Source organism: Sturnira hondurensis, unplaced genomic scaffold, assembly GCF_014824575.4.
Source record: "Sturnira hondurensis isolate 20B ecotype Veracruz unplaced genomic scaffold, ASM1482457v3 Scaffold0010128, whole genome shotgun sequence".
NCBI lineage: Eukaryota > Metazoa > Chordata > Mammalia > Chiroptera > Phyllostomidae > Sturnira > Sturnira hondurensis.
In genome coordinates, this window is record NW_028082759.1 from 26,671,956 (window position 1) to 26,694,243 (window position 22,288).

At 54.2% G+C, this 22,288-nt stretch overlaps 2 protein-coding genes across 2 annotated transcripts; one reads left to right on the top strand and one right to left on the bottom strand.

Moving 5' to 3' along the window:
* Positions 1–1,600: 1,600 nt before the first annotated feature.
* BBS12 (Bardet-Biedl syndrome 12) lies at positions 1,601–9,662 on the bottom strand. The gene is made up of 3 exons (XM_037058579.1): positions 9,286–9,662; positions 6,415–6,473; positions 1,601–5,105 (listed from the first exon to the last, which is right to left on the bottom strand). Exon 3 carries the CDS (start codon positions 4,974–4,976, stop codon positions 2,700–2,702), a length of 2,277 nt encoding a protein of 758 aa, XP_036914474.1. The 5' UTR covers positions 4,977–5,105; positions 6,415–6,473; positions 9,286–9,662; the 3' UTR covers positions 1,601–2,699.
* LOC118995485 (centrin-4-like) lies at positions 9,658–16,652 on the top strand. Its single transcript, XM_037058581.1, has 5 exons — positions 9,658–9,730; positions 11,113–11,241; positions 11,840–11,974; positions 15,051–15,107; positions 16,419–16,652. Exons 2-5 carry the CDS (start codon positions 11,119–11,121, stop codon positions 16,632–16,634), a joined length of 531 nt encoding a protein of 176 aa, XP_036914476.1. The 5' UTR covers positions 9,658–9,730; positions 11,113–11,118; the 3' UTR covers positions 16,635–16,652.
* The last annotated feature ends 5,636 nt before the right edge of the window (positions 16,653–22,288 follow it).

The following is a 22,288-nucleotide window of genomic DNA, read 5'->3' on the forward strand; positions in this document are numbered from 1 at the left end:
TCACTAATGAAGGTTCATGAAGAGGAGATGGCAATTTCACCCCAATTCCAGACAAACTTCCCAATACCCAGTGTGGACCATGGCTGTGGAAACGACACTTTCACCTGCAGAAACTTTGGAAGAAGAATCTGACAAAAATACCTAACAAGAGCTAAAATGCCCACCTACCTGCTGACTCAATATCCGTGGAAATTCCACCCGAGGGACAGAGTGATGAGCAAGAGGAAGATGCAGCTGCAGGCTCGTTGGCTGCGGCCCTCGGGTGGCAGCACCCACCCCGCACGGGCCCCGGCGTCTGCCCGGCGGCGGTGATGTAACCCGCAGCAGGTGCGCCTGCTGGAAGAAGGTGATGCCACGGAGACGTGTTGCTGAACTCTGTTCGCAGCACTGGGGGGATTTCTTAACGCATCGCCCGACGGAAGCAGGCCGCACGGCAGCGTGGCTGGTGCGGTCCCGCTCACGTACGGCAGGGAACGCTTCTGCAACCACGCACACGGAGGAGCAACGGGAAGCCATAAAAGATGGGCGGGCGTTTCTGTGCGTGTGCAAAACCCGAGGACGGAGGTGTGTGACTAGGGCGAGAGGAAGAGGCATCCACAGTCAAAGAGGAAAGAGGTGAAAAGACTGGGGCCTGGCGGGGTGGAGGCACAGAATTAAAAGTGTTTAGGAAGAAGGTGCCAGAACATGGAATGAGGGTGGTCAGTGACAGAGTCGGTGCCAAGTGAGGGCTTGTCCAGCCTGGTCCGGGGGCCGGGGAGGGAGACCCCTGCAGACTCTCCAGGCCGGGGCCTGCTGCTACCCGGACGGGGACTCCCTCTCCCCGGGAGTCAGCCTGGGCGGGCACGGCCTCTCGTCTAAAGAAACACCTTCGCTGTCGAAAAGCGTCAGAGACACACACTGCCAAGGGGCCACAGGTGAGAACTCATTCCAAGGTAACAGAGACAGTGGGCATTTTAGAACGGCTCACAGAAAAGTGTTTCACGATGTTGCGGGGATGTCACTGAAGTGGAATGCTACTTTGTTACAAGTCTCAGCATCCCCGCCCCCTGCCCCTTTCAAAGCCATAATTCCTCGTGTGGGTTTGGGGGCAGTTTCCGGCTCTATTTAGTTTGGGGGGTGGGGGGGCCCGGGACCACAGTGGCCCAGGGTCTCTCGGGGCCGCATGCCTGGTGGCCACCGAGTGGAGGATTTTCATGGCCACAGCTTCACAAGCCCACAGATACCCGCAAGGACACCAGAGGGTCACCTGCCCCAGGGGAGTTAACGTGTGGGACCGAACTCACAGACGTGCTGCCTGAACCCAGACGCTGGTGTTGTGTCTGCGTTTGTGACCCCACCGCCAGAGAAGGCGGGCATTCCTGTGAGCTGAGTCACGAGTCACACAATCAGCACCGTACCGACACTCCTGGCGTCAAAGTGCAAGATTTCACTGAGAAATACATGCAAATTCTGACTTCACAGAAAATAAAACCTATCATACAAAGTGAGGTGACCAGCTATCTACATTAATGTCAGAAGCACACATGACCTGTGCAGTATTTTAACAAAAACTAAGTGTTAATAGCATAGAGGAGAGTAAAAGTGTCCATATCTACCCTAGTAAAGGAATATATTTTATTTTCAAACACTGCTCAACACTCAACATTCTTGTTGTAACTCTGAACAAAGACAGCATTCATAACTGGGATGGGGACTAGGTAAGGAGGTCATGTGATCCCATTTAGGACAAATGTTAAACTGAAATCCTAGTCTTTCACCCCAGCACGAGGACAACTGAGTCGCATCCCCTCAAATGTTTGCGTCCCCTCGGGTTTTGCCATGTGGGACAACAGGCTGCAGCTGTTAGGTGGCACTACCCGTGTGACTTAATCAAGTCCACGTACAGGTGCTCCAAATCTGGTTCACAGCAAGTCCCGAGGGGTGGGCCGGGGCCTGCTGGGGCCACGGCCGGAAAGAGGGGAAAGGGGGCGGGAGCTCCACCCGGGACACGGCTGCCCTCCTGGAGCTTTGTGGCATCGACACCCAAGGTCAGCTGGTCTGTCACAACACCCATAAGGGACCCTCGCGCACAACTGGTCTCAGACTACATTCCAACAGAGAGACCGAAGGGTCCTCACGAGGTATAGTCGACTAAGTTCCCGACCGCGGGGGACGTGGCTGAGGCCGGACCTGCGCACTGGCTTCCTCCTGCTGTGGGTGTGGGCGGCCTCCGCTAACGCTGAGAGCTCGACGGCATGGACCTGGCGTCGACCGAACTCCCTGGCTGGCGGCCTAGTCCCAGCCACCATCAGTCCCAGCCACCATCCCGTGGCGCGCTCACTGATGCCAAGTTTGGCCACGATGGCGTCAGGTCAGGCCGAGAGCGCACCATTGGGCGAGGCTGCTGGGATGGCCCAGGGCACACGGCACACCTCCTGGGGCCACCGTGAGCACGAGGTCCCAGTGCCAGCCTCCAGCTGCGCTTCACAACCGGACAGGGAAGGAATGCTCCGCTGGGCCCTGCGCACTGCGAAGGCGGTGACGTCCCCACGCCCAGGCTCTCTACTGTGACGCAACCTCACACAGTTACTGAGAGACACTGATCACTTTCTTCTCGGGACAGCTGGCACGCCGCTGCCCACGGCGACTGGGCCACCTGGAGACTTGTCATCAGCCCGCCACATCACAAGGACCGTTTCCCGAAGACTTGGTCGATAACGCTACAGAAACAGAAGGCCCTCCGCCTCCTGCGGCTGCACCTGCGTGCGGCCCCGCCCAGTGACGATCTCGCTGTCCGTCTGCAGCACCAGCAGCACGAGGTCCAGGGCGCGGCGCCACGCCTCCACCTTCGGGGTCACAGTGTCATACACCCTGGGACCGTCTTCCCGGTTCCAGGAAGGGCCTGGGTTAAAAATCCCGCTAGTCAGTTTACTGCACTCGGTCAGGACGTAGGCCGCAGGGGAGCCCGAGTCCACGGCCCTCTGCACGTGGTGCTGAACGAAGGCCCCGGCTTCGAACTCCGACGCGTGACCGGCAGCGTTCCGCGCCAGGGCCGACAGGTACTCGCGCCACCCGCTCGCCAGGCCGCGAAGCACGGTCGGTCTGTACACCGCGGGGCACGAGGCTGGCCTCGCAGCAGCCACTGGCAGCCGCCCCGAAGGGACGTGGTCTCCTTCTGTCACGGGCTGCTCCGCCAGAACCTGAAGGTGGGCGAGACACAAAAACTCCACGGCGCCCCCTCCCAGAAAGACCGTTCGCTCTTTCAGGGCGCAGTGCAGACGGTGGGCGCAGGCCCAGAACCTGTCTTCCTTGGTTTCCACCTGCGTAGCGACCGGGCTGGCGAGCACCGCGGTGACCAAATTCACCCCTTCTGCCTCCAACACAATCGCCCTTCCACCGACCCCGTGGCCAGCGCCCCTGGGAGGGCCACTCCAGAAGGCCACGTAGACCCCACTGCCCACGGCGTCCTCGTCCAGCTGTGTGACGTAGGCCACCTGCACGGCCCCGGATGCCTCCGAGAAGGCCTGCATCACCCTGCCATCCACCCCCGCGATCACCAGCCGCTTACTGCGGGCGCACCTTCCGAGGAGCCGCTCGGACACGCTTCCCCGCACCAGGACCAGGCGCACGCGGAACCGCTCCAACACCTCCAACGCGCGGCCCGCCCACGCCTCCTCCGCGCCGTCGGGGCGGAGTGCCTCTGCGCAGTCCGAGGCCATCTGGAGGGGCGCGGGCTTGTTAAACCCCAGGTGGCGGTAGTTCTCTGTGAGGTCCCCCTCGATGAGAACCACCCGCAGAGGCCGGTTCTGCACGTCCTCGGGCAGAGGGGTCCCAGCTGCTGATGCAGCAGTGACGAAGCCCGCACAGACACAGGAGGCAGCGTCCGGTAAACCCAGTAAACGGCACGTGAGGACTCTGGAGACGTCAAACGTGAGCGGCACCGCCCGGCCGCCCCTGCACACGCTCGCCTGCTGGTGCTGCAGCCGCAGGGCTGCCTCCGCCAACGCCATGCTGCTGACGTCGCCGTGGCTCAGACCTGCTGCCAGCTCGACCAGGTCCTTGCACCCGTGGGCGCGGGGAGCCGCCGCGCGTTGCTCTGGAACGCCACCCGGTCTTCTCGCCCGCCCGTGGGCGCCCTCTGCCCAACCGCAGTGCCTGCTGTGGGTCAGCAGGGGCTTGTTGCTGCGGGGGGCTGCGGGCAGGCCGGTTCTTGGAGTCTGAGGGGTTTGCGACCTGTCGGCATCTGTTCCACCCGCAGCCTGAGTTCTGAAAAATGTAGCTGATCTAATGGGTGACCCAGAAAAACTGGAAACGGTCAACGACTGAGAGGCAGCATCGTGGAGACCACGCTCCTTCGGCATCAAACCGGCCTCTGAAGGGGTCTGCGGGAAGGGACCCACATCAATACCCAATGGTCCGGGTCCAGAAGGCGTCTGTGTGCCCTCTGTCTGGTCACGGACAGTGTGGAGGGGGACCTGAAGGGCGACCACCTCCTCCATGCAGGCGGCCAAGCCCTCTGACATTCCCGACACGATGGCAGGCACGGGCACCCCCAGGTGAAGGCACTCCGCAGCGGCGCTGCTCCACGCTCCAGCGAGAGACAGGAGGGTGCTGGCCCCAGTCCCGTAGGCGTCATTCTGCGCGCGAACAGCCTCCCCGAGGAGCTGTCCCACCGCGCTGGGCAGGTCCAACCTTTCCAGCAGCCTGACTGTGGAGCTGACCAACACACTCTCGTGACCCTCTGCGTCCACAACGAACTTGGGCGACTTCACTGGGCCCAGGAGAGTCCTCCCCGTGCGTGCAACAGAGGCGAGCTGCTGGAGTCCCAGGTGCCGCCTCCTGTTTACCCCTCTGCAAGCCATCGCCTGCAAGTGAAATGAACCCCTGGGAGTTACTGAGGGCAGGTCAGGGTCAGGAATGCCGAGGAGGAGCAGTGAGACACAGTCCCGGCCTCTGCGGAATTTCTGGATTGTGCAGCTTCCCTCACACTCGGCCATGCAGCGGTGGAGGTGTGCGTGCTGGGAGCGGACCCTTCATTCCACGGGGCGGGGGGCTGCGGGATCCGGCAAGCCACAGGCACGGTCTCCAGGAGAGGGCGATGCTGGAAACCCGTCTGGAAGAGCCATCTGAAAGAGTCGGCACGTTGAAGGAGGTGGCACATACGTGTGAAAACTCACGAAGTGCTGGCACCAAACAAGCAGTCGAATTTAGGGAGCGTAAAGAGCGCGGGGACTGCGGGTGACAGAGCTCTGGAGGAGGAGGCGGCTTGCGGCCCACGGGGCAGAAGATCCCTGGCGACCCGGCCGCTGCACCGGGAATGCGGAAGGGCTTTAAGTAAGAGGTTAAGAAACAGCTGGACCCAGTGGGTGAGCGCGCGCCCCGAACCCAGAAGCCGGGGCCTCAGCTCAGCTCTCCGGCACGGCCTCCAGGGAGCTTCCTAGCTGCTCTGCCCGAGCCCGGGGGCCCTCACCGACTGCACTGCCCGGCATCATTAGGAGGAACGAGTGCCGGGCTTCCAACAGGGCCTGGCGCAGGGCGCGAGCTTTCCGAGCCCCGATGGTGCGCTGCCGCCGCCCGCATTGGGGCCCATTACCACTGGGCCAAGGCTGAAAAGGGGGGTGCCGGCCGTTAAAAGCACCCCTAGTTACTGGATAAGAAGGGCGCAGGGAGATGGAGGGGAGAGGATGGATTTGGTCACTGAATAGGGTATCGGAAGGAGAAACAGCAATATTTAAAGGAAGTTCAAGAGCAATTCGACTGTTCCCACATAATTTTCCAAATTCACATCTAAAACTAATGGAAGAAGTTACAAGAGAAAGACTTTAGCCCGATAAAAAGAACTTTTTAAACAAAGTATCTCTTAGTTGGGAAGCTGCCTCGTGGGTCTGAGTTCTCAGTTCATGTGCTGGAGCTAAAGCTGCAGATAATACGAACTTCTCCCTCCAACACATCATAACTCTCCGAGTACTACTTTCATCGCCCTCTTTTAAACCCACACTGCCAAAGGGCACACGACTCCCAAGGCCTCCCTGTCCTCCTCCCTGTCCACCGGCAACCGAGCCGTGGCCCCGCATTCACCCCAGCAGCTGAGGAGCCAGCACAGAGGCTCCCGTCACCCCGCAACCAGCAGGGGTGGGAACCCAGCTCCGCCGCGCGAGCAGCTTCTTACGGGGCCTGGGGAGAAAAGCCAGTACACTCCAGGAAAACATGTAACAGACTCTCTGAACTCACGTTCAAATTCTTTTGTGGAATAAAAACTACTCCTGATACACACAGGCATCACCCTAGGCAGCATCAAAGTACGAGTACAACGCCAATAACCCACCAAGCCTCACAGCCGCCGCCCGCCCCCTCACCCTGCTAATTCTTGGCTAGTCATCGGTTACTGCCATCACCCTCAAAGCCCTGGTCCCTCTTGTAGGTCATCTTACTCACCTCGCAGAGCCACTGATCTTGAAGAAATCCAACTCTACTCCATGCGGACCTGGGGGCAGCTGAAAATAAACAGAAAAACACCACGCTGATTGGGGTCAAATGGTCTCAATGCTGCCTGGCAACCTAGTTCCCCAGTCCTTTTGTCCTTTTCTTTTATGGTTATCGTTTTCTGGGTTCTAATGTTCAAAGTATTGCCTGCCACTGAGTACGAAAGACATTCTTTTTTATTGCTTCTGAAAGCTTTGCAGTTCGTCCTTTCTAAAAGGGGAGATGAAAGTCACGTAACAAACACAACCACTTCAAGTGGGCAGCTCGGTGGCACTCAGTGCGTCCGCAGTGCTGGGCCACCACTGCCTTTACTTAGCTCCCAAAGTCTCCGCCGCCCCCGGAGGTGGCTCTGGGGCCAGTAAGCAGCTTCCCCCGGGGTCCCCTCACCCCCAGCCCCTGATTCAGAAAAACAGTAGGGAGCAAGTCAGCACACAAGAACCAAACCCATGGATCAGTTTTCCCGTGGGGAATCAGGCCTGCATTGTATACCCAGGCTGCTTCGAGGCTTGCTTTTTGCTGAAACTCCCTCACCCTGAATTGAGGCAGCAAATGTTTACTGCATATCTTTAAAGTAACTTCTCTAAATCTGTGCTAACCCTCCCAAGTACGGAGTGTAACCAGTTCAACCACTCTCCCCCTTGATTTGCAAACATCCTTTTCTCTGAAGTAATTAGCAACATTCTTTCCTTTGTTATCTACAAAAGGTATCCACCTAAATCGAACCTGTGCACAGTAAATGAGAACCATCCTCCTCGATGTAATGTGCCCAGAAAAAGCAATGAAAGCCTGTCCAGGCAGGGGTTGGGGCCCCCTCTCTCACTCAGAGAGTAGCCATCCCTTTTCTCTACAGAACTCTGCAGTCTGCGTGAACTGTTCGTCACAGCCGCAGCCACAACACACTGACCCCGCAGGCCGGAGTCCGCATCAGGGTCTGTACACCGCTTCCTTTCAAGGCCAAGGGACATTCCACAGTGTGTGTGCATTGCTCGGTCAATCCATCCAACCCTCTGTGGGCCTTCTGGTTATTGTCAGTAGTGCAATATGAACATTTGTGCACAAGTATTTGACTAGGCAATTCCACTCAATTCCTTTGGCTGCACCCCAGGAGCACTCACGGGGTAGGTGCAAGGGGAACTTTCTGAGGAACTGCCACACTGTTTCCTATAGCAGCTGAATCAAGGTATTTGTTCCTTCCCAAGGCCCTAGGGAAGGATCTTGTCTGACTGTTCCAGCTTCTAGTCTCTCCCAGGGGTGTCGGGCTTTTGGCGGCATAACTCCAATCTCCGCCTCTCGTCCATGCGGCCTCCTTACAAGGATGACAGTCACTGGGTTTGGGGCACCCTAATCCAATGTGACCTCAGTTTAATTATATCTACCAAGACCCTGTTTCCAAATAAAACCACTTTCTGAGATTCTGCATGGACAGAAATTCGGGGGGGGGGGGGGGGGGCGGTGGACACCACTCAACCCTGTTTACCAGAACTTATCTTTTTTGTGTGTGTTCTGTTGTAATATTAGACCTCCTAATGGGTTGACAGTGGTATTTCACTGTGGCTTTGGCTCACATTTCCCTCATGACTAATGCTTTTAAACATCTTTTCCGGCCACTTGTGTATTTCTCTGGAGAGATATCATATGGATGTGTCTGTTTTGGGGTGTGTCAGAGTCTCTGTTTATGGTTTCCTTTACTATGTTTAAATTCCAAGATGTGAGTGGGAAAGCCATACAGAATTTAGAGCAAAAGGAAAGCATTTTAGAGAAAAAAGGCTATTAAAACTTAGTCCGTATTTAATTTATGTGGAAAAAAAAGGTTTCCTAAACGAGGAAACTAATTATTTTAACTAATTATTAAAACTAATTATTTTAACTAATCTACAAGCAAAAATTGGTATCAAATATTCACAAGATCTATTTCAGCATTTGCAGAATCCATCCCAAGTTTCAGTAACTTTTTAAAAAAAGTCTCAGCATCCCTAAATGTAGAAGAACTCCTAAATTACTACTTTGAAGAGACTGCAACTTGCTATAATTAACATAAAATAAAAACTCAAACAAGAATCCCTCCTCTTCTGCGAAGGTGAGTGATCAAAGGCAAAGTCGGTGAAGGCGGTTGTGACATAGATCCTTTCAAAGATGAAAAGCTCGGCCAGGGACTCTCCTGGCATTGACGCGCCGCAGTCTGATGGAGTCCTGCCACGCGCCAGCAGTTTTCCCCGGACAGCCGCTTTACTGCCAGCCTGTTAAGCTGGCAAAAGGTATGTATACTAAAAGGTACACGGACATCTGAAGCTCCACCGTTAGTGAGTCAGTTGGCTTTTCAGGCCACCTGTGTTGGACTGGAGACCGCGGACGGAGACTGCGGATCTGGGCGGGATGTGGTCGGACCCCCGCGGGTTCGGCCAATGGGATGGCTGGGGGGTGAGCGCGGGTGTGCAGACGTCTGGGCGCGCTCATGGCTGGGGGCGAAGTCCTCCTCCGCAGATACACACAGCAACTCAGGTACACCCTCCATCCTAAGCAGGGAGGCTTCCGGGCCCCCCCCCCCGAGGCCCACCGCGCCCGCGCCCCTGCACCGCGCCGAACCCCCGCGAACCAGGGAGGAGGCAAGCGGTCAACGATCCGGCCCCAGGCACCGCGGAGGCCGAGGATGGTCCAGCAGCGCGTCCCCTCCGCCTCTGCCCAACGCGCTGGCGGGGAGCTGAACCGGGCCGGGTGGGTCCTCCATTCTCACCCTTTCCCGGGCCTGAGCGTAAGAAAAACAAACAAGGGCTTCCCCGACCCCACCAAAGACCGAGCAGTCGCTACAATCACTCCGCTACTAACCTCGCTCTGTTCTCCAGCCCCTCGGCAGGCTCCCCAGCCCGCTCCCCACCGTCAGATAGGGTCTGAGGGGTCACAGAGACACCCTAGCGCGCGGCCGCAAACGCCCCTAGTCCCTGCACGCAATTTGCGCAAGTGCCGACGGGGCTGCGCGGAACAGCGGCTGGGCCTGGTTGCTAGGAAACCAGACCGAAAGTTCCGCTAAATGGTTGTTGGGAAGGCAAAGCGTCACGCTATTGGTTAACAGTGAGGAGGGGGCCGGCCTTAGGACTTTCTTTTCTGACCACTGGGTAAAGTGACTGTCAATCAGTAGTAGCAAGCCTGGGTGGGAGGGGCTGCCTGAGGTCGGCCAGGGCGGCCTTAGCAACAGCCTGGGAGCGGAGGAGGTGACTTAGAGCTGGGCTGCGCAGCGAGCGAAGGAGGCCTGTGGGCGCCGGTGGGCGTCCTGGTGAGTGCGCGGCTGTAACCTCCGGCTGAGGCTGGAGCTGAGGTTCCTCCCTGCAGCACGGAAGGAATGTTGTTTAGATCGTGCCACGTATTACTCGCCTCCTTTCATGGTCTTCGAGGGTCGTCACCCCACCTCTTGTTGCTGAATAAGCGTGCTGTGCGCGACGCTAGGGACAGAAGAGCGGTTCTCCAGCTCCTTTCCCCTCCACAGCCAGGTCCACCGCTCGCACCTCCAGCCCAAGATAGGTTCCCTGTTGGAAACGGAAACCACGCTTTGGCCGGAAACGGGAACGACACAAAAAATAAGATGCTGACACCGCTGGAGGGCCTGAGCCCCTAGGAGGAGCAGAAGAGCTCTGTGCTGCCGGGAAGCTGGAGAGCCCGAAGCTGCTCCACCGTGTACCGGCCGCCTGGGGACCGAGACGCGGCCGTCGCCGCGCTCATTAGCGTGCGTGACCGTGTACTGGCCACCGGGGGCGCGGGAGGCGCAGTCGGGCTGCTGCCTCTGCCACCGCTGCTTCTCACCTCGAGGCTGGGGACAACGCCGTGCCCAAAGGAGGCTGCAGAAGAGGCCCCGGAGCCACTCGGGCCTCGCCTGCCAGTGGAAAAACAGGCCTCCCATCAAGATAATAACCAAAGCAAAACTGTTAGCAGGGAAAGGGGACGCACTATTGAGGTTCACTATATAGTAGAAGAGGATGTTTGACAACGATTCTTATATACAGTGAATCCAATCAATTTCTTCAGTTATTCTGGTTCTGGTAACTTTTCTGGTTACATAGCTTGCCTTTCACCCACGTGTGTATTTATTACAGATATTCAACAACCGCACAAGTTCAGACCCACGGAAGAAAAGAGCAGCAAAAACTGAACTGACTGAAACTCAGAAACATGACATTAAAGAGGCCTTTGATCTATTCGGTGTCGATGGGTCTGGAACCATAGATGTAAAAGATCTGAAGGTCCAGAGGTTACTTCTAATTCTGAGGCATTTGCAAAACCATAACATTTATTTGTGGCAATCTTTGAAGTCTTTACCAGTAGCCTTCTGAAAGCTGGGTATCAAATCCCTTCTGTGCAGACAGCTGCCTCACACACACTCACTAAACAACATCTTGTTGTTGTTTTATTTTATTCTTGTTTTAGAAATGAACTAACTGTCCAAAGCTCAGGGGGTGACAGTGATGTATCTTGAGGCACAGTAGGATCAGAAGGTCTGCTGACCCAAATGTCTCAGTTTATAACTTGTCCACAGTAAAAAAGCAGACAGAGAGAGAGGGGGGGGGGGGGAGAGAGAGATTAGTAACTCATAGGTAATTTTAAAGCTAGGAATGAGATTGTGGCATATTATAATTTATTTGCTTCCTATTTCAGATATTTCAGATTGTGATGCAGGCCTTGGGATTTCAACCAAAGAAAGAAGAAGTTAAAAAACTAATAGCTGAAGTCGACAAAGAAAGAGCTGTCACCATTAATTTTGAAGATATTTTTGCCATAACGAGTGTGAAAATGGTATAGTAGGGATTGTGTGTTTCAAAGAAATACAAGTCTTTGTCAAATAAAATGCCTTTGACATTTTTTTGGTCAGAGCAATCAAAGGTTTCATAGAAGAATTTAAACATGGTTGGGTTTAGACAGGAACTGCGACATTAAAGATGTTTTCAGGGTCGTGTTGAAGGGCGTCCAGTGTGCAGAAGAGGTTTTGTGTTAGGAAATAGACTGTGCGGATAGAGTGAGAGAATGGGGCCAGCAGTTTGAAGCCTGGAATCCCACACACATTTGCTGAGTGCCTGTTTTTGCCAGGCATTCTGGGAAATGGAATGAGACAACTTCCTTGTTCTCTTGGAGCTCGCATTTTTGCAGTGGAGTTCACCCACTGGGGTGAACAAGAAATGCATCCTCCTCACCACCTGCGCCTCTCCCGCTTCAGCAGGCCCTGAGTGCGAATGCTCTGAGCCACGTGTGCGTGCACTGGCGCGACTTTAACGGCAGAGCAGTGAGTGGGTCAGAGCTCGGCGGCCTGGGGTAATGCGCCTCCACCCCTCACAGACCTGTAGGTTTCGCAGAATAAATAAAGGCTAATAACATTTCATTGTTTCTGGTTTTAAAGAGTGAAAAGGATGAAAAGGAAGAACTATTGAAGTCTCTCAAGTTATTCGATGACAACAATACTGGGGGCATAACATTAAACATCAAGAGGGTCGCTCAGGAGCTCAGGGAAAATTTAGCAGATGACGAACTTCAGGTAAAATTCACTTATTTGTATAGCTATAATTTACATGTATAGTTATACACAATTATTTATATAATTTATAGTTATAGCCTTACTTAATTGTACTCATACATACATTTAAAATAAAATTATGTCTTGAGTACATATTTGAATATTCATTTATATCCTTATTCATTTTTAATAGATTTTACATCATATTTTGTTTTAGAGGAAATGCTTGATAAAGCTGATTGTGATGGGGATGGCGAATAAATGAGGAAGAATTTTTGAGAATGATGCAAAAGACCAGTCTTTGTTAATGCTATTGTTTGTGTTCCTTCTGGAAGTTAACGGATGTGTGTGTGCTATACAGTCTCACAATATCCATTTTTAGTGTTCAGTTTCTGGGCACGAGTTGGTCTCTGGATGTTTTAGCCGTGTGAGAAGTCTCACATTTCTACCAATGGGTCGTCATGTCTACAACCTCGAGACTCACTGTAACGCCCCCTCGAACCACGAACCCAAGCACGGAATTAATTCCAGCTGCTACTTCTAGGGCCCAGGTCCAAAGGCTTGTCATCTTTTCTAAGTTTTACAAAATTGGCCCCACGTGCAGATGAATTCGGCAAACCGGCGTGACTCTCCCTATTATTTTCTCCTTCCCTGTGAACGACTCTTTTAAAAGCGGAAGGATGTCTGCTTTTCCAGCAGTTATTCAGATATGTAAGGTACTAAATAAAACTTCCTGGCAACTTCGTTACTTGCTCTCCTCTTCCTCTGCAGCAAGTCCAAGCAATGCTCGTGTCCCCCAGCCTTCCCTGTAGGTTAGCATTGTATGTTTAATATCGGTGTCCGAGGACAGGGGTTTTACCTGTTATCTCAGGGATATTTTACAACTTGGAAGCTGGCAGGTAGCATGAACTCCCACTACATAAGAGGAGAAAGTTCAGAGAACTTTAGTTTAAAAGTTGCTCAGTTACCCGTGGATACTGAATAACATGGATTCTAAATTTTGGGGGTCTCAATATGCTGCTTCCCTATGGATAGAAACTCAGGATGAGTGTATTTTCTAACTCGTTGAGTCCTGTGACCCCTGTAACTTCAGTGTCTGTCGTCTGTGACAGGGCCAGTCTGTTGGGAAAGTCAGGCCCCTGCACTCAGGCTTTGACCCAGCCCAGGCCGCTTCCTGAGGAGAGAACCCTCCCAGCTTCTGCTGAAGCTCTGCTGAGAACCACTCTGCCCGCTGCAGACTTAACGGGTACCTTCTTGTTCTGCTGCAGCGGGTATGTCCTGTGGCCCCTGGCCAGTACCTGTTCCCCTGAAAGGACAACAGAGGTCTGCTGTCTGGCAGGAGGGGATGTGCAGGCCAGCTGCCTCATGTGGGCTCCCAGAGGGACCTCAGGTCCCTGCAACCCACACTCACTGAGGAAGCTGGCCTCCCACCATCCCTTCCCTGGGAGACCAAAGCTCTGTTCCCTCCTGTCCCTAACAGTGCTGTGTTTCCTTGGCAATTCTGACACCATGCGGCAGGGGCAGAAGTGCTGTGACTTCTGCTCCTGATAGTAGGTGGCGGATGCCACTTGTGGGGCACACACCCTTCCTAAACCCAAGTAACAGTTTTTGGAGCAAGAGAGGCTCATGGAAAGTGTAACTTTAATTGCTTCACCCAAAAAACCAAATCTGATGAAAAGATGGGCAGAGGACGAAAACGCTATTCCCAAGAAGGCCTACAGATGGCCAACCGATGAATGAGAAGATGCTCAACATCACTAGTTATTACAGAAATGCAAGTCGAAAGCCCGAGGGGACAGCACCTCCTGCTGTTCGAAGGGCTGTTAACTGCCGAGACAGAACTAACAAGGACTAGAGCGACTCTGCACCAAGGGGGTGGGATCTCACTCCCAGGGCGCAACACTTGTGTGTCTCCACCAGAAGCCCCGGGGTGTCCTGCCCTCCCCCACCCCCCGCACCTTGGCTTGAACTCACATGCACCCTCGGCAACCACCTAATGAAACTTTGGCCCTTTGTTCTCCCAGGTGCCGTTTCTGCCAAGTCTCTCAGAGTCTCACCCTGGACACCTGTCACTCAGGAGTTAGCCAGGGATGGGGGAGGGGGGAGCAGGAGACTTAGAGGGTATCTTTCATTTCACTCGAATCCCTGCTCTCTATAAATTTCCCTCTCAAGTCCCAGACCCTCTGGCCGCCCTCACATTCCAACCTGTTTCTAGTGAGAGGCTGCATTTGGTTTGGAAACTTAGAGGCTGGATTTCAATCTTTCATTCACATTGTTCATTTTATTCCCAGGATTCCGACAAAATTGCAACGTTAAGTAACAGTCAGTGAGGGCTCGCACGGGCTCACCTCTGCTCTCCCTCCGTCCCACGGGCTTTCTCACTCGGGGCCTGGGCCTCCTGGGGACGGGCACCACCCCGTGGCTGCACTGACCGCCCTCGTAAATGCAGCGGGAGAGCCCTGCTGTGGCGGAGAGCAAGCAGTCAGCACAGGCTGGTAGCCTGTGAGATCAGAGATTGCAGTGGCATTTTATGTGTGGGCACTGTCCCCCCACATCATTACCCCTTGCTTTCTTGCTGAGGGCTCATTTTAATGAAAACATATTAAGTATAGTTTAAATACTTGTTAAATGAATGACCTAGGGAAGTACAACCCTAATGACTTGAGGAATGTTACCCACTCAAGTCAGGGAGTTGCTCCCGCAGGATGGAGCGTGGAGACCACACCACTAGAGGGCGCTGAGGCCTCACCAGTGTGGTGAGGGAGGGTGTGCTGTGATTTAAGCTTATTTGGAGCAACATAAATTAGTGGAAGGATTTTTTAAAAGGTCAAAGTTAAAGATGTAATTTATCAACCATAACTTGAGAAAAATTAGAGAAGTTCAATTAGTCTTGAACCCACTTCCTTGGTAACTAATTACTTGTGTTAATGAAAAGTCAAAAATTTCATTTATCAATAAAACCAATGTAACACTATTCAAATTTAGGGAAGCCATAGACTTATCAGCGAGAAGCTATATTCCTTGAAGATTAAAAAACCCCATTTTTCCTCCCAATCTAATTTTGAAGATGTTTGACATCCTCCTCCCATTTTATAAGGTTTCACACGAAGATGACGGATGGGATGCCGACAATGTTTGCTTCTGGAAGAGGCAGGTATGACCCGGGAGAGGACAAAGATGTTAGCTTTCCTTCACCGTGGCTACACATGGTTTGAACTGTTATGAACACACACGTTTCATAACGTACATGAACACAGGTAAAACATTCAACTGCCTTTAAAAACACAGTGAGGAAACTACTGTAAAAATAGGCTAGAAATGGCCCTGGCTGGGTGGCTCGCTGGGTTGCAGCGTCGTCCCACACACCGAAAGGTTGCAGGTCGGTCCCCGGGCAGGGCACATGCCTGGGTTGCAGGTTCAGCCCTCGGTCGGGCCCATGCGGGAGGCAACCGACTGTTTCTCTCACACCGATGTTTCCCTCTCTCTCTCCCCTGTCCCCCCCACCCTAAACATCAGTGACCTTGAATGATAATTCCTTGAATGATAATTGTCCTTGAATGATAATTTATAAACAAATAGAAATGAAGCCCAAGTTTATGTGACGTGCCTAAATCTTTATAAATAAGGAGCTGAAGAGGCATGGACGGCATCCCGCAGTACAACACCACGCGGAGGGCAGGGCGGTGCCTGTGCCCTGCGGCGCCTCTGGTGTGGTTGGAAGCATGGTGACACCAGCTCCCAAGCCTTCAACAATGAGACTTAACTGGTTTCAGCCCCAAATGTACCAGTTTCGTTGAGAATGGAACACTTCCATTCACACTAACAAATGGCATCCATAGACTGTTTGGTGGAAACTGACACATTCAAAGGGATTAACCATATATAAACGAAGAAGCATGCACAGTAAAAAAAAAATTACATTCTGGAATAAGGCCCTTTAAATGAATTTTAAACTCATGAAAAAATACATAGCTACACTGTATTACATTATTTGTTTTTTATTAGAAATATAGTAGTCTTTTTTACTTCTCTTGGGAACATATTGTAGATTAATCAAATGTCAGAGATCATGTAGAAAATCAGAGCTAAAACAACCCACACATGTGAGGAGAGACCCCCCACTCTCCCTCACTGAGCCCCCCGACCCTGCATCCCAGGCAGCACCGGATGGTGAGCTACGAGAAGGATCTGCCTTCCCGTCCCTCGTGCAGCCCCACTGCCAGAGGGGCCAGAGCGGAGGCATCGCCCCCGCCAACCCAGAGGGGCCGGTCACAGAGGCATCTGGCAGAGGGCTCGGAGCCCACAGCCGGTGCCAAGCTTGTCAAAAGAAGGGAATATCTTAGGACCAATCTTATCAAGGCAGGATTTGAAATGAATTTCGACCAATCATATAAGCAGGAAGCTGAGGCTTTTTTCTTTTTGGGGCATGTTTCATGTGTGCACTCCGTCAGTTTTGCGTGGTCAGGGTAAGGAACCAGCCAGCAGCCCCCAAGCGTACTCTGGCATGCGAAGAGGGTCTGCAAGCCCAGACAGCGGAAGGAGACTGCACCCGGACCAGAGCAGCCTGTCCTCTCCCCTGTGGGGTGTGGGCGCTCGTCACCTCCCCGCACCTGTGCACTCTGGCACCTGCGTGCTGTGGAAGGCAGCACGAGTTGCGTGTTGTCGTTACTCCTCAAGATAAGTTCAGTCCTTCTCCTCCCGGTTTTATGTATCGATACTTCGCCAAGTGTGTGTTGTCGTTACTCTTCAAGACAAGTTCAGTCCTTCTCCTCCTGGTTTTACTTATCGATACCTCACGAAGTGTGTGTTAAACTTTCCACTGAGTGTCTGAGGCAGGTGCCACTACCTGATCAACGCAGTAAGATTCCTTACCCTGACCACGCAAAACTGACGGAGTGCACACATGAAACATGCCCACGTGTGAAGCATGCCCACATGTGAAGCACGCTCAAGCATGTCTGGGTGCGTTGGGTGTCTTGGCAATGACACTCGATCTCCTTGGTCCATTCCTGCCCACTGTCCCCATACTATGTACTGGGACCCTTTGTGCCACTCTCTTTTCAAAAATCCAAGTATTTGGATTAACTTGGAAATTGGGTACAAAACACGACTTCTCCTGCTGTACATCTATATCAAACAGCATTAAAAAATCTATCTTATGAAGGATAGGAACACCCTAATCAAAATCTCTCAGACGGCATTAATTTATAGTCAGCAAAAACTCCATTTTAAAGCTTCTGCCACCTTTTCAATTATTTCAAAAAACGTGCCAATCGGTAGTCTTGTTTTCTTACATTCTCCTTCCCGATCGTGGAAAATCTGAACTCCCCTAAGCAGGCCCGACACACCAGTGAAACGGATAACATGGCACCTGTGGGAACGACCTGGGGGATGGGAAGGGCCCAATGGGTGCGACCGTGCTCTGGTGCAGGTGGACAAGGCCTGGATCATTTCTGGCTTGGACGACGACGACGACGATGGAGACCCTGTCTCCACGGCGCATAATGAACAGACAATCAGAGTGCACTATGGGGAGACACAGAAAACCAGTTTCTAACCCTCCAGTGGCTGTTTAACTCGACGGGACCCTCGGGCCGGCCCCCTCACCCTTGGCTGGCTCCCTGTCACAGCACACACAGCAGTGCCTACCCCTGAAATCCCAGACAGCGTGAAAAACGTCTGTCTCTGAACTACGTGAAACCCACAGAAAATAAGGCAGCAGGGACCATGCACTTGCCAGCCAGACTTGAAGGGTGCAAACGGCTTGCTGAAAGTGGCACAGATCTCATTTCTTATTAAGAAATAAAACATTCACAGATACAGCAGAAGTCCCCCTCTGCCCCCACTACCGTTTTCTCCCCTCTTCTCAGAATTCACTGGAGCTCAGCGTTTCCAGGCACTCGTCTGTGCTTTCACAGCCGTGGGCGCGTCCCTCGCATCACAGGCCGCTGCCCCAGGGCCCTCTTGGTCTCCGTGATGGCACACACGGCTGTCCTTTCACGGCCTGACACTGTCACTTGACACTGTGTTTCTGAGATTGCTTTACATCAACATGTTCATACACTGCCTCATTTCACCTGTTCCAGAGAGTGCTGGAACGTGAACAACAGCTGATTTCTCTACAGGAGAAGTACAGGGCGATGACAGACGCCCGTGTAAGAGCCTTCTGGGACAGCCGCCGTTTTAGCCGGCTGCCGAGACAGAGGGCCGCAGACGGGCTCGTGTGGACAGTTTGTTGTCTCACAGTTCTAGAAGCTAGAAGCCTGAGAGCAGAGCGCCAGCCTCAGCAGGTTCTGGTGCGCGCTCCTCCCGGCTTGCAAACTGTCCTCTACCAGCTGCGTCCACGTGGCCAGGAGAGTTCCTCTTCTCTTCACCCTGCCATTCAGGGCCCCACCCGTGTGACCTCATTTACCTGATTACCTGCTAAATCCCCCGCCTGCCCACACAGTCACAGGGGGGGATCGGTTTATGTGTGCCTCTGGGCGGGCACTGGTCAGTCAGTCCCTAGCAGACACCTCATAGTGTGATTTCTGGGTTGCATACAGTCTGCATCTTCAACTTTTTCAGGTGACTTCCAAATTGACCTCCAAATTGGTTGCAATAACTTGCACGCCCACCAGCAAGCATATGGGCACTAGATAGAATATTTTTAAATAGAAGAATGGAAGGGAGAGGCTTCCATGAACCCTTTCAGATCGCCACTTCTCTTCCCCGTCCCACCAGCACCAGGAGTGTCTCCTTCCACACGGCTGCCCAAACCCTGGCTGCTGCCCGTGGGTTCTTCCATCGGCAGCCGCGTGTAAAAAGCCCTTGCCCTACTCCATCCTGCTGCTTCCTCACAGGCCCTCGGTGTGGGCCAGACCCACCCAGCGGGTTCATAGGGGTCGCTAGGGCTCCTGCCCAGAGACACGGGATTTCCGTCTCATCTGCTGGGAACAGATGACACAGCCCAAGTGTCAAGCCCCCTGCAGGGGAGAGTCCCAGGATCTGAGTCTTCTCCAGTGCCGCCTGTGAGAGGCCAGCGGCCTTTGGGTCTTCCCCGCTGTGACTGTGTTTTCAAGGAGGGGATTCAGTTTCCTTAAAGAGGGTTCGAAGGGCTCCCGGCGCCGCCCCTCATTCCCCTGCCCCTGCCTCTGCCCTTGGGCAGCACTCTGCACCCCGACTGGGCCAGCGGGAGCCCTCTGCAAGCACGGGGGGCGGGGGGGGGGTTTCCTCGCCCCACCCCCGCCACAGGCCCTAGTCTGTGGATTGGCGAGAGTCTGAGCGGAGACAGAGACGGTTTCTTCTGTTTCGAGCTCGCAGACAGTCTATGAATCAAAAGGGATTTCTCAGGGGAGGCAAACAACCCGCTTCCCTTCCCGTATGTGTCACCGTTTTCCTGGAAACTCTTACTTATCAGGTGCGTGGCCCTCGGGGAGGCTCTCCGACAGCTTAATCATGTTCTGCGCTGGACCCCACGGCGGGGCCAGAAAAGGAGAGTGCGCGCCTCTGTCATTTCCGTGGCAACTGTCTGGGGGCCGAACACAGGGCCACCGATTTGCTGCGGGACCCGGCAGACGAAGGGACTGAGTGGCGAGGAAAACCCCTTTTAGTCAGAAATTTTTCTTCAGGAGGTCGAGACCTTTGAAAAATTAATGGAAAAGTACAAACGACACTTTTCTTTGCATGTATATATACTTTAATGCGGCGCTGCTCTTAACTAGGGAATTGTACAACTATGTGTCACCCGTGAATCTGTTTTCCCTTCGCTGCCCCTTGCTCCCTCTTTCCGCATCCGTCAGTCTGTCTGTCCCTCGTTCTTTCCGCTGTCATACGATGCCTCTCTCACCCGGCAGGAACTGGAAAAATATTTCTAAAGGCAATGCCCGAGACCAGTTCTGAAGGGGCCCACACAGCGGGGCCCTCGGTGCAGCGAGCCCGTGAACCCCGCCGGGCCCTCGGCCCCTGTGTCCTCTGGGAAAAGGAAGGGCCTCTGCCACCCTGCTCCCTGCCAGAGGCCTTTATCACTCCATCGCAGAGACTGTCTCTCACACACTCAAATAAGATGTGTTTGTCTCACCTACCATTCTCTCTGGCGTGAAAAATCAAGAAACCGCTCTGCTGCCTCCTTTCTGGGGTGCAGTGGGGGGTGACCACGCCACACCGTTAGGCACGCTGTGTGGCGCACATGGCAAGACGGGGGCTCCAGACGGCTGCTGCCTTCCGAGGAAGCCAGGCCGTCCCTGCCCATCGGGCTGTTTGAGTTCCCATGGCCGCCACCTCAACTCCGACTCCTGAGGGCTGTCGGCCGCGGCAGCGGGACTGGGTTATTGGAACGGCCAGGGGCCGACGGTTCCTCTAGCGTCACAGTGCTGCGGGCCAGATTCCCTAGGCAGTGGGACAGGTTTCACTGCGACTGCACACCATGACTGCCAGCCACGTCCCCGTGAAAGAAGGGACAGTCTGCACATTCCAGGTGCTCGCCGAGGAAAGCAGGGCCTGGACGATGTCTGACCCCCAACGCTCAGGGGGAGGGCGCCCGCCCCCAGGAGCTGCCTGGGCAGGGGCGGACCCTGGCCTCGTGCTACTCACGACAGCCAGTGGCTCCCACTGGAGGGCTGTGGAGAGGCCAAAAGCAGTGTGGGCGCCAGCCTGTGCCCGCTTATGTCATTCAGGAGAGGAGCGTTTTCATCTGTTTTAAAGAGAGCTGAGTTGTGCACGTCACTTGGGAGCACAGGCCCTGGGGACAAGGAGCCGGGGTCACAGTCTGCCAGTTCTCGCTGTCACCCCAGTAGGCTGGCCCTGCTGCTCAGAATGTTCCCCGCCCCCCACAACTGGGAGCCTCCTGCCCACAGGTCACAGGTCACAGGTCACAGGCCAGAGCCAGGCCCGAGCAGCTGCACTCGAGGCAGGGGCGAGGCTTCCCTCAGCCCAGCGTGGGCATGGGCGGGTGTTAATCCTGGGCTTCTCAAGAGCTGGCGAGAACCAGGCCTTCCTGGGCATTTGCAGAGAGTGGTTCTAGAAGGTCCTCGCAGAGCCGGTTCACAGGTGGCCTCACTCTGTTCCAAAGCCCTGGGCTCGGTCGCCTGTGACCAAGAGGCAAGGGTGCACTTTGGCCTGAGCAAGTGCCTGGCCTATAGCAAGACATGATACACAGACAGACACTGGTCTTCAAACGCCGGTTACACGAAAGCAAGATTGGAAAAGTCTCCAAGTGTTAAAGGTTTTATTAAATTGTTAGAGTTAAAATAGATTACTCCCAGTCACAGGCCTTACTGGCTTAAACTTTGTAGGGAAAATAGATGATACTTTACAAGATCTTTCCTTTTAGCACATGAAGCTCGTATGAGAGTGGGACTGTGGAGAGAAATGGCTGTCAGAATGGATTTTAAAAGAAAAGTCAGGCTTTAGACAGCGAGGCCACCTGTCTATACCTGGCAGCCTGATTTGTTTTAATGAGACATAACTAGTGAAGTTCCAGCCGCTGGGAGAGTAGCACCAGCCAGCCTGCGACTCTGAGGAAGGATGACAGGATGCTCCAAAAACGACAAGGGTGCCTGAGTGTAAGCGAGTGAGCAGGTGGGTGGCAGCTGCAGCTGAGATCAGCGAGAGTCAGGTCCCCGGGCTCTTGGCCGAGGACAGCGAGTCAGTGCACGTTCCAGCCATTTCTAAAGACGTGGACCGCATGCGCACTTTCCCCCACCTCTGTTTCCCCCCAAGCAGCGTTTACGCCCAGCTCCTGTCTCCTAGCAGTGCGTAGGCGTGGCTCCTCCCTGGGGAAACCAGGCATTATTGCCTAAGGGAAGTCCAGTGCCCAGGGAGGGTCTCCCCTTGGAGACAGGATAGGGCCTCCTGCTGGGAGCCCAGGACCGATCCCCACAGGCGCCAGGGCCCAGGGTGCGGCACTCAGGAGGCCCACACTGCCTCCTGACCAGGGATGGCTCCGGCAGAAATCACCAGCCAGACCGGGGGGTGCACCCTGGCTTAGCGACCTGCACAGGCAGTTTGGGTGCCTCTGGGGTGGAGAACCCGTCTCGGCCCAGTGGGGTCATCTGATGCCTTTGCAGATATGAGACACGGGTCCAGGGTGTCTGGGAAGAGGAGACAGAAAGAAGGAGAGAGTGGACCCTGAGTCCGCGAACCCGCACAGCCACATGGGACGACAGGGCAAGGCTGAGACACAGGGGCACGTCCTCACTGCCTGTGACTCGGCAGCCCTGCTGGGTTGGGAAGGGTGGCCCCATAAGCACGGAGCCGGCTTCCACCGACAACTGCTCCTGTTCTTCTGGAAGGGGCCACAGAGGACAGAGGGGCTGTGCACAAAGGAGGCGCCCTGGACGGCGGAGGTGAAGAGCT

What these genes read in the sequence shown, in the direction of transcription:
- BBS12 (XM_037058579.1), bottom strand. Translation starts at nt 4,976, where the DNA reads ATGGCCGAGTGTGAGGGAAGCTGCACAATCCAGAAATTCCGCAGAGGC.
- LOC118995485 (XM_037058581.1), top strand. Translation starts at nt 11,119, where the DNA reads ATGCAGGCCTTGGGATTTCAACCAAAGAAAGAAGAAGTTAAAAAACTA. An exon ending in CCATAACGAGTGTGAAAATG is followed by an intron (nt 11,242 to 11,839) that starts GTATAGTAGGGA and finishes CTGGTTTTAAAG; the next exon opens with AGTGAAAAGGATGAAAAGGA. An exon ending in TTTGCTTCTGGAAGAGGCAG is followed by an intron (nt 15,108 to 16,418) that starts GTATGACCCGGG and finishes TTGCGTGGTCAG; the next exon opens with GGTAAGGAACCAGCCAGCAG.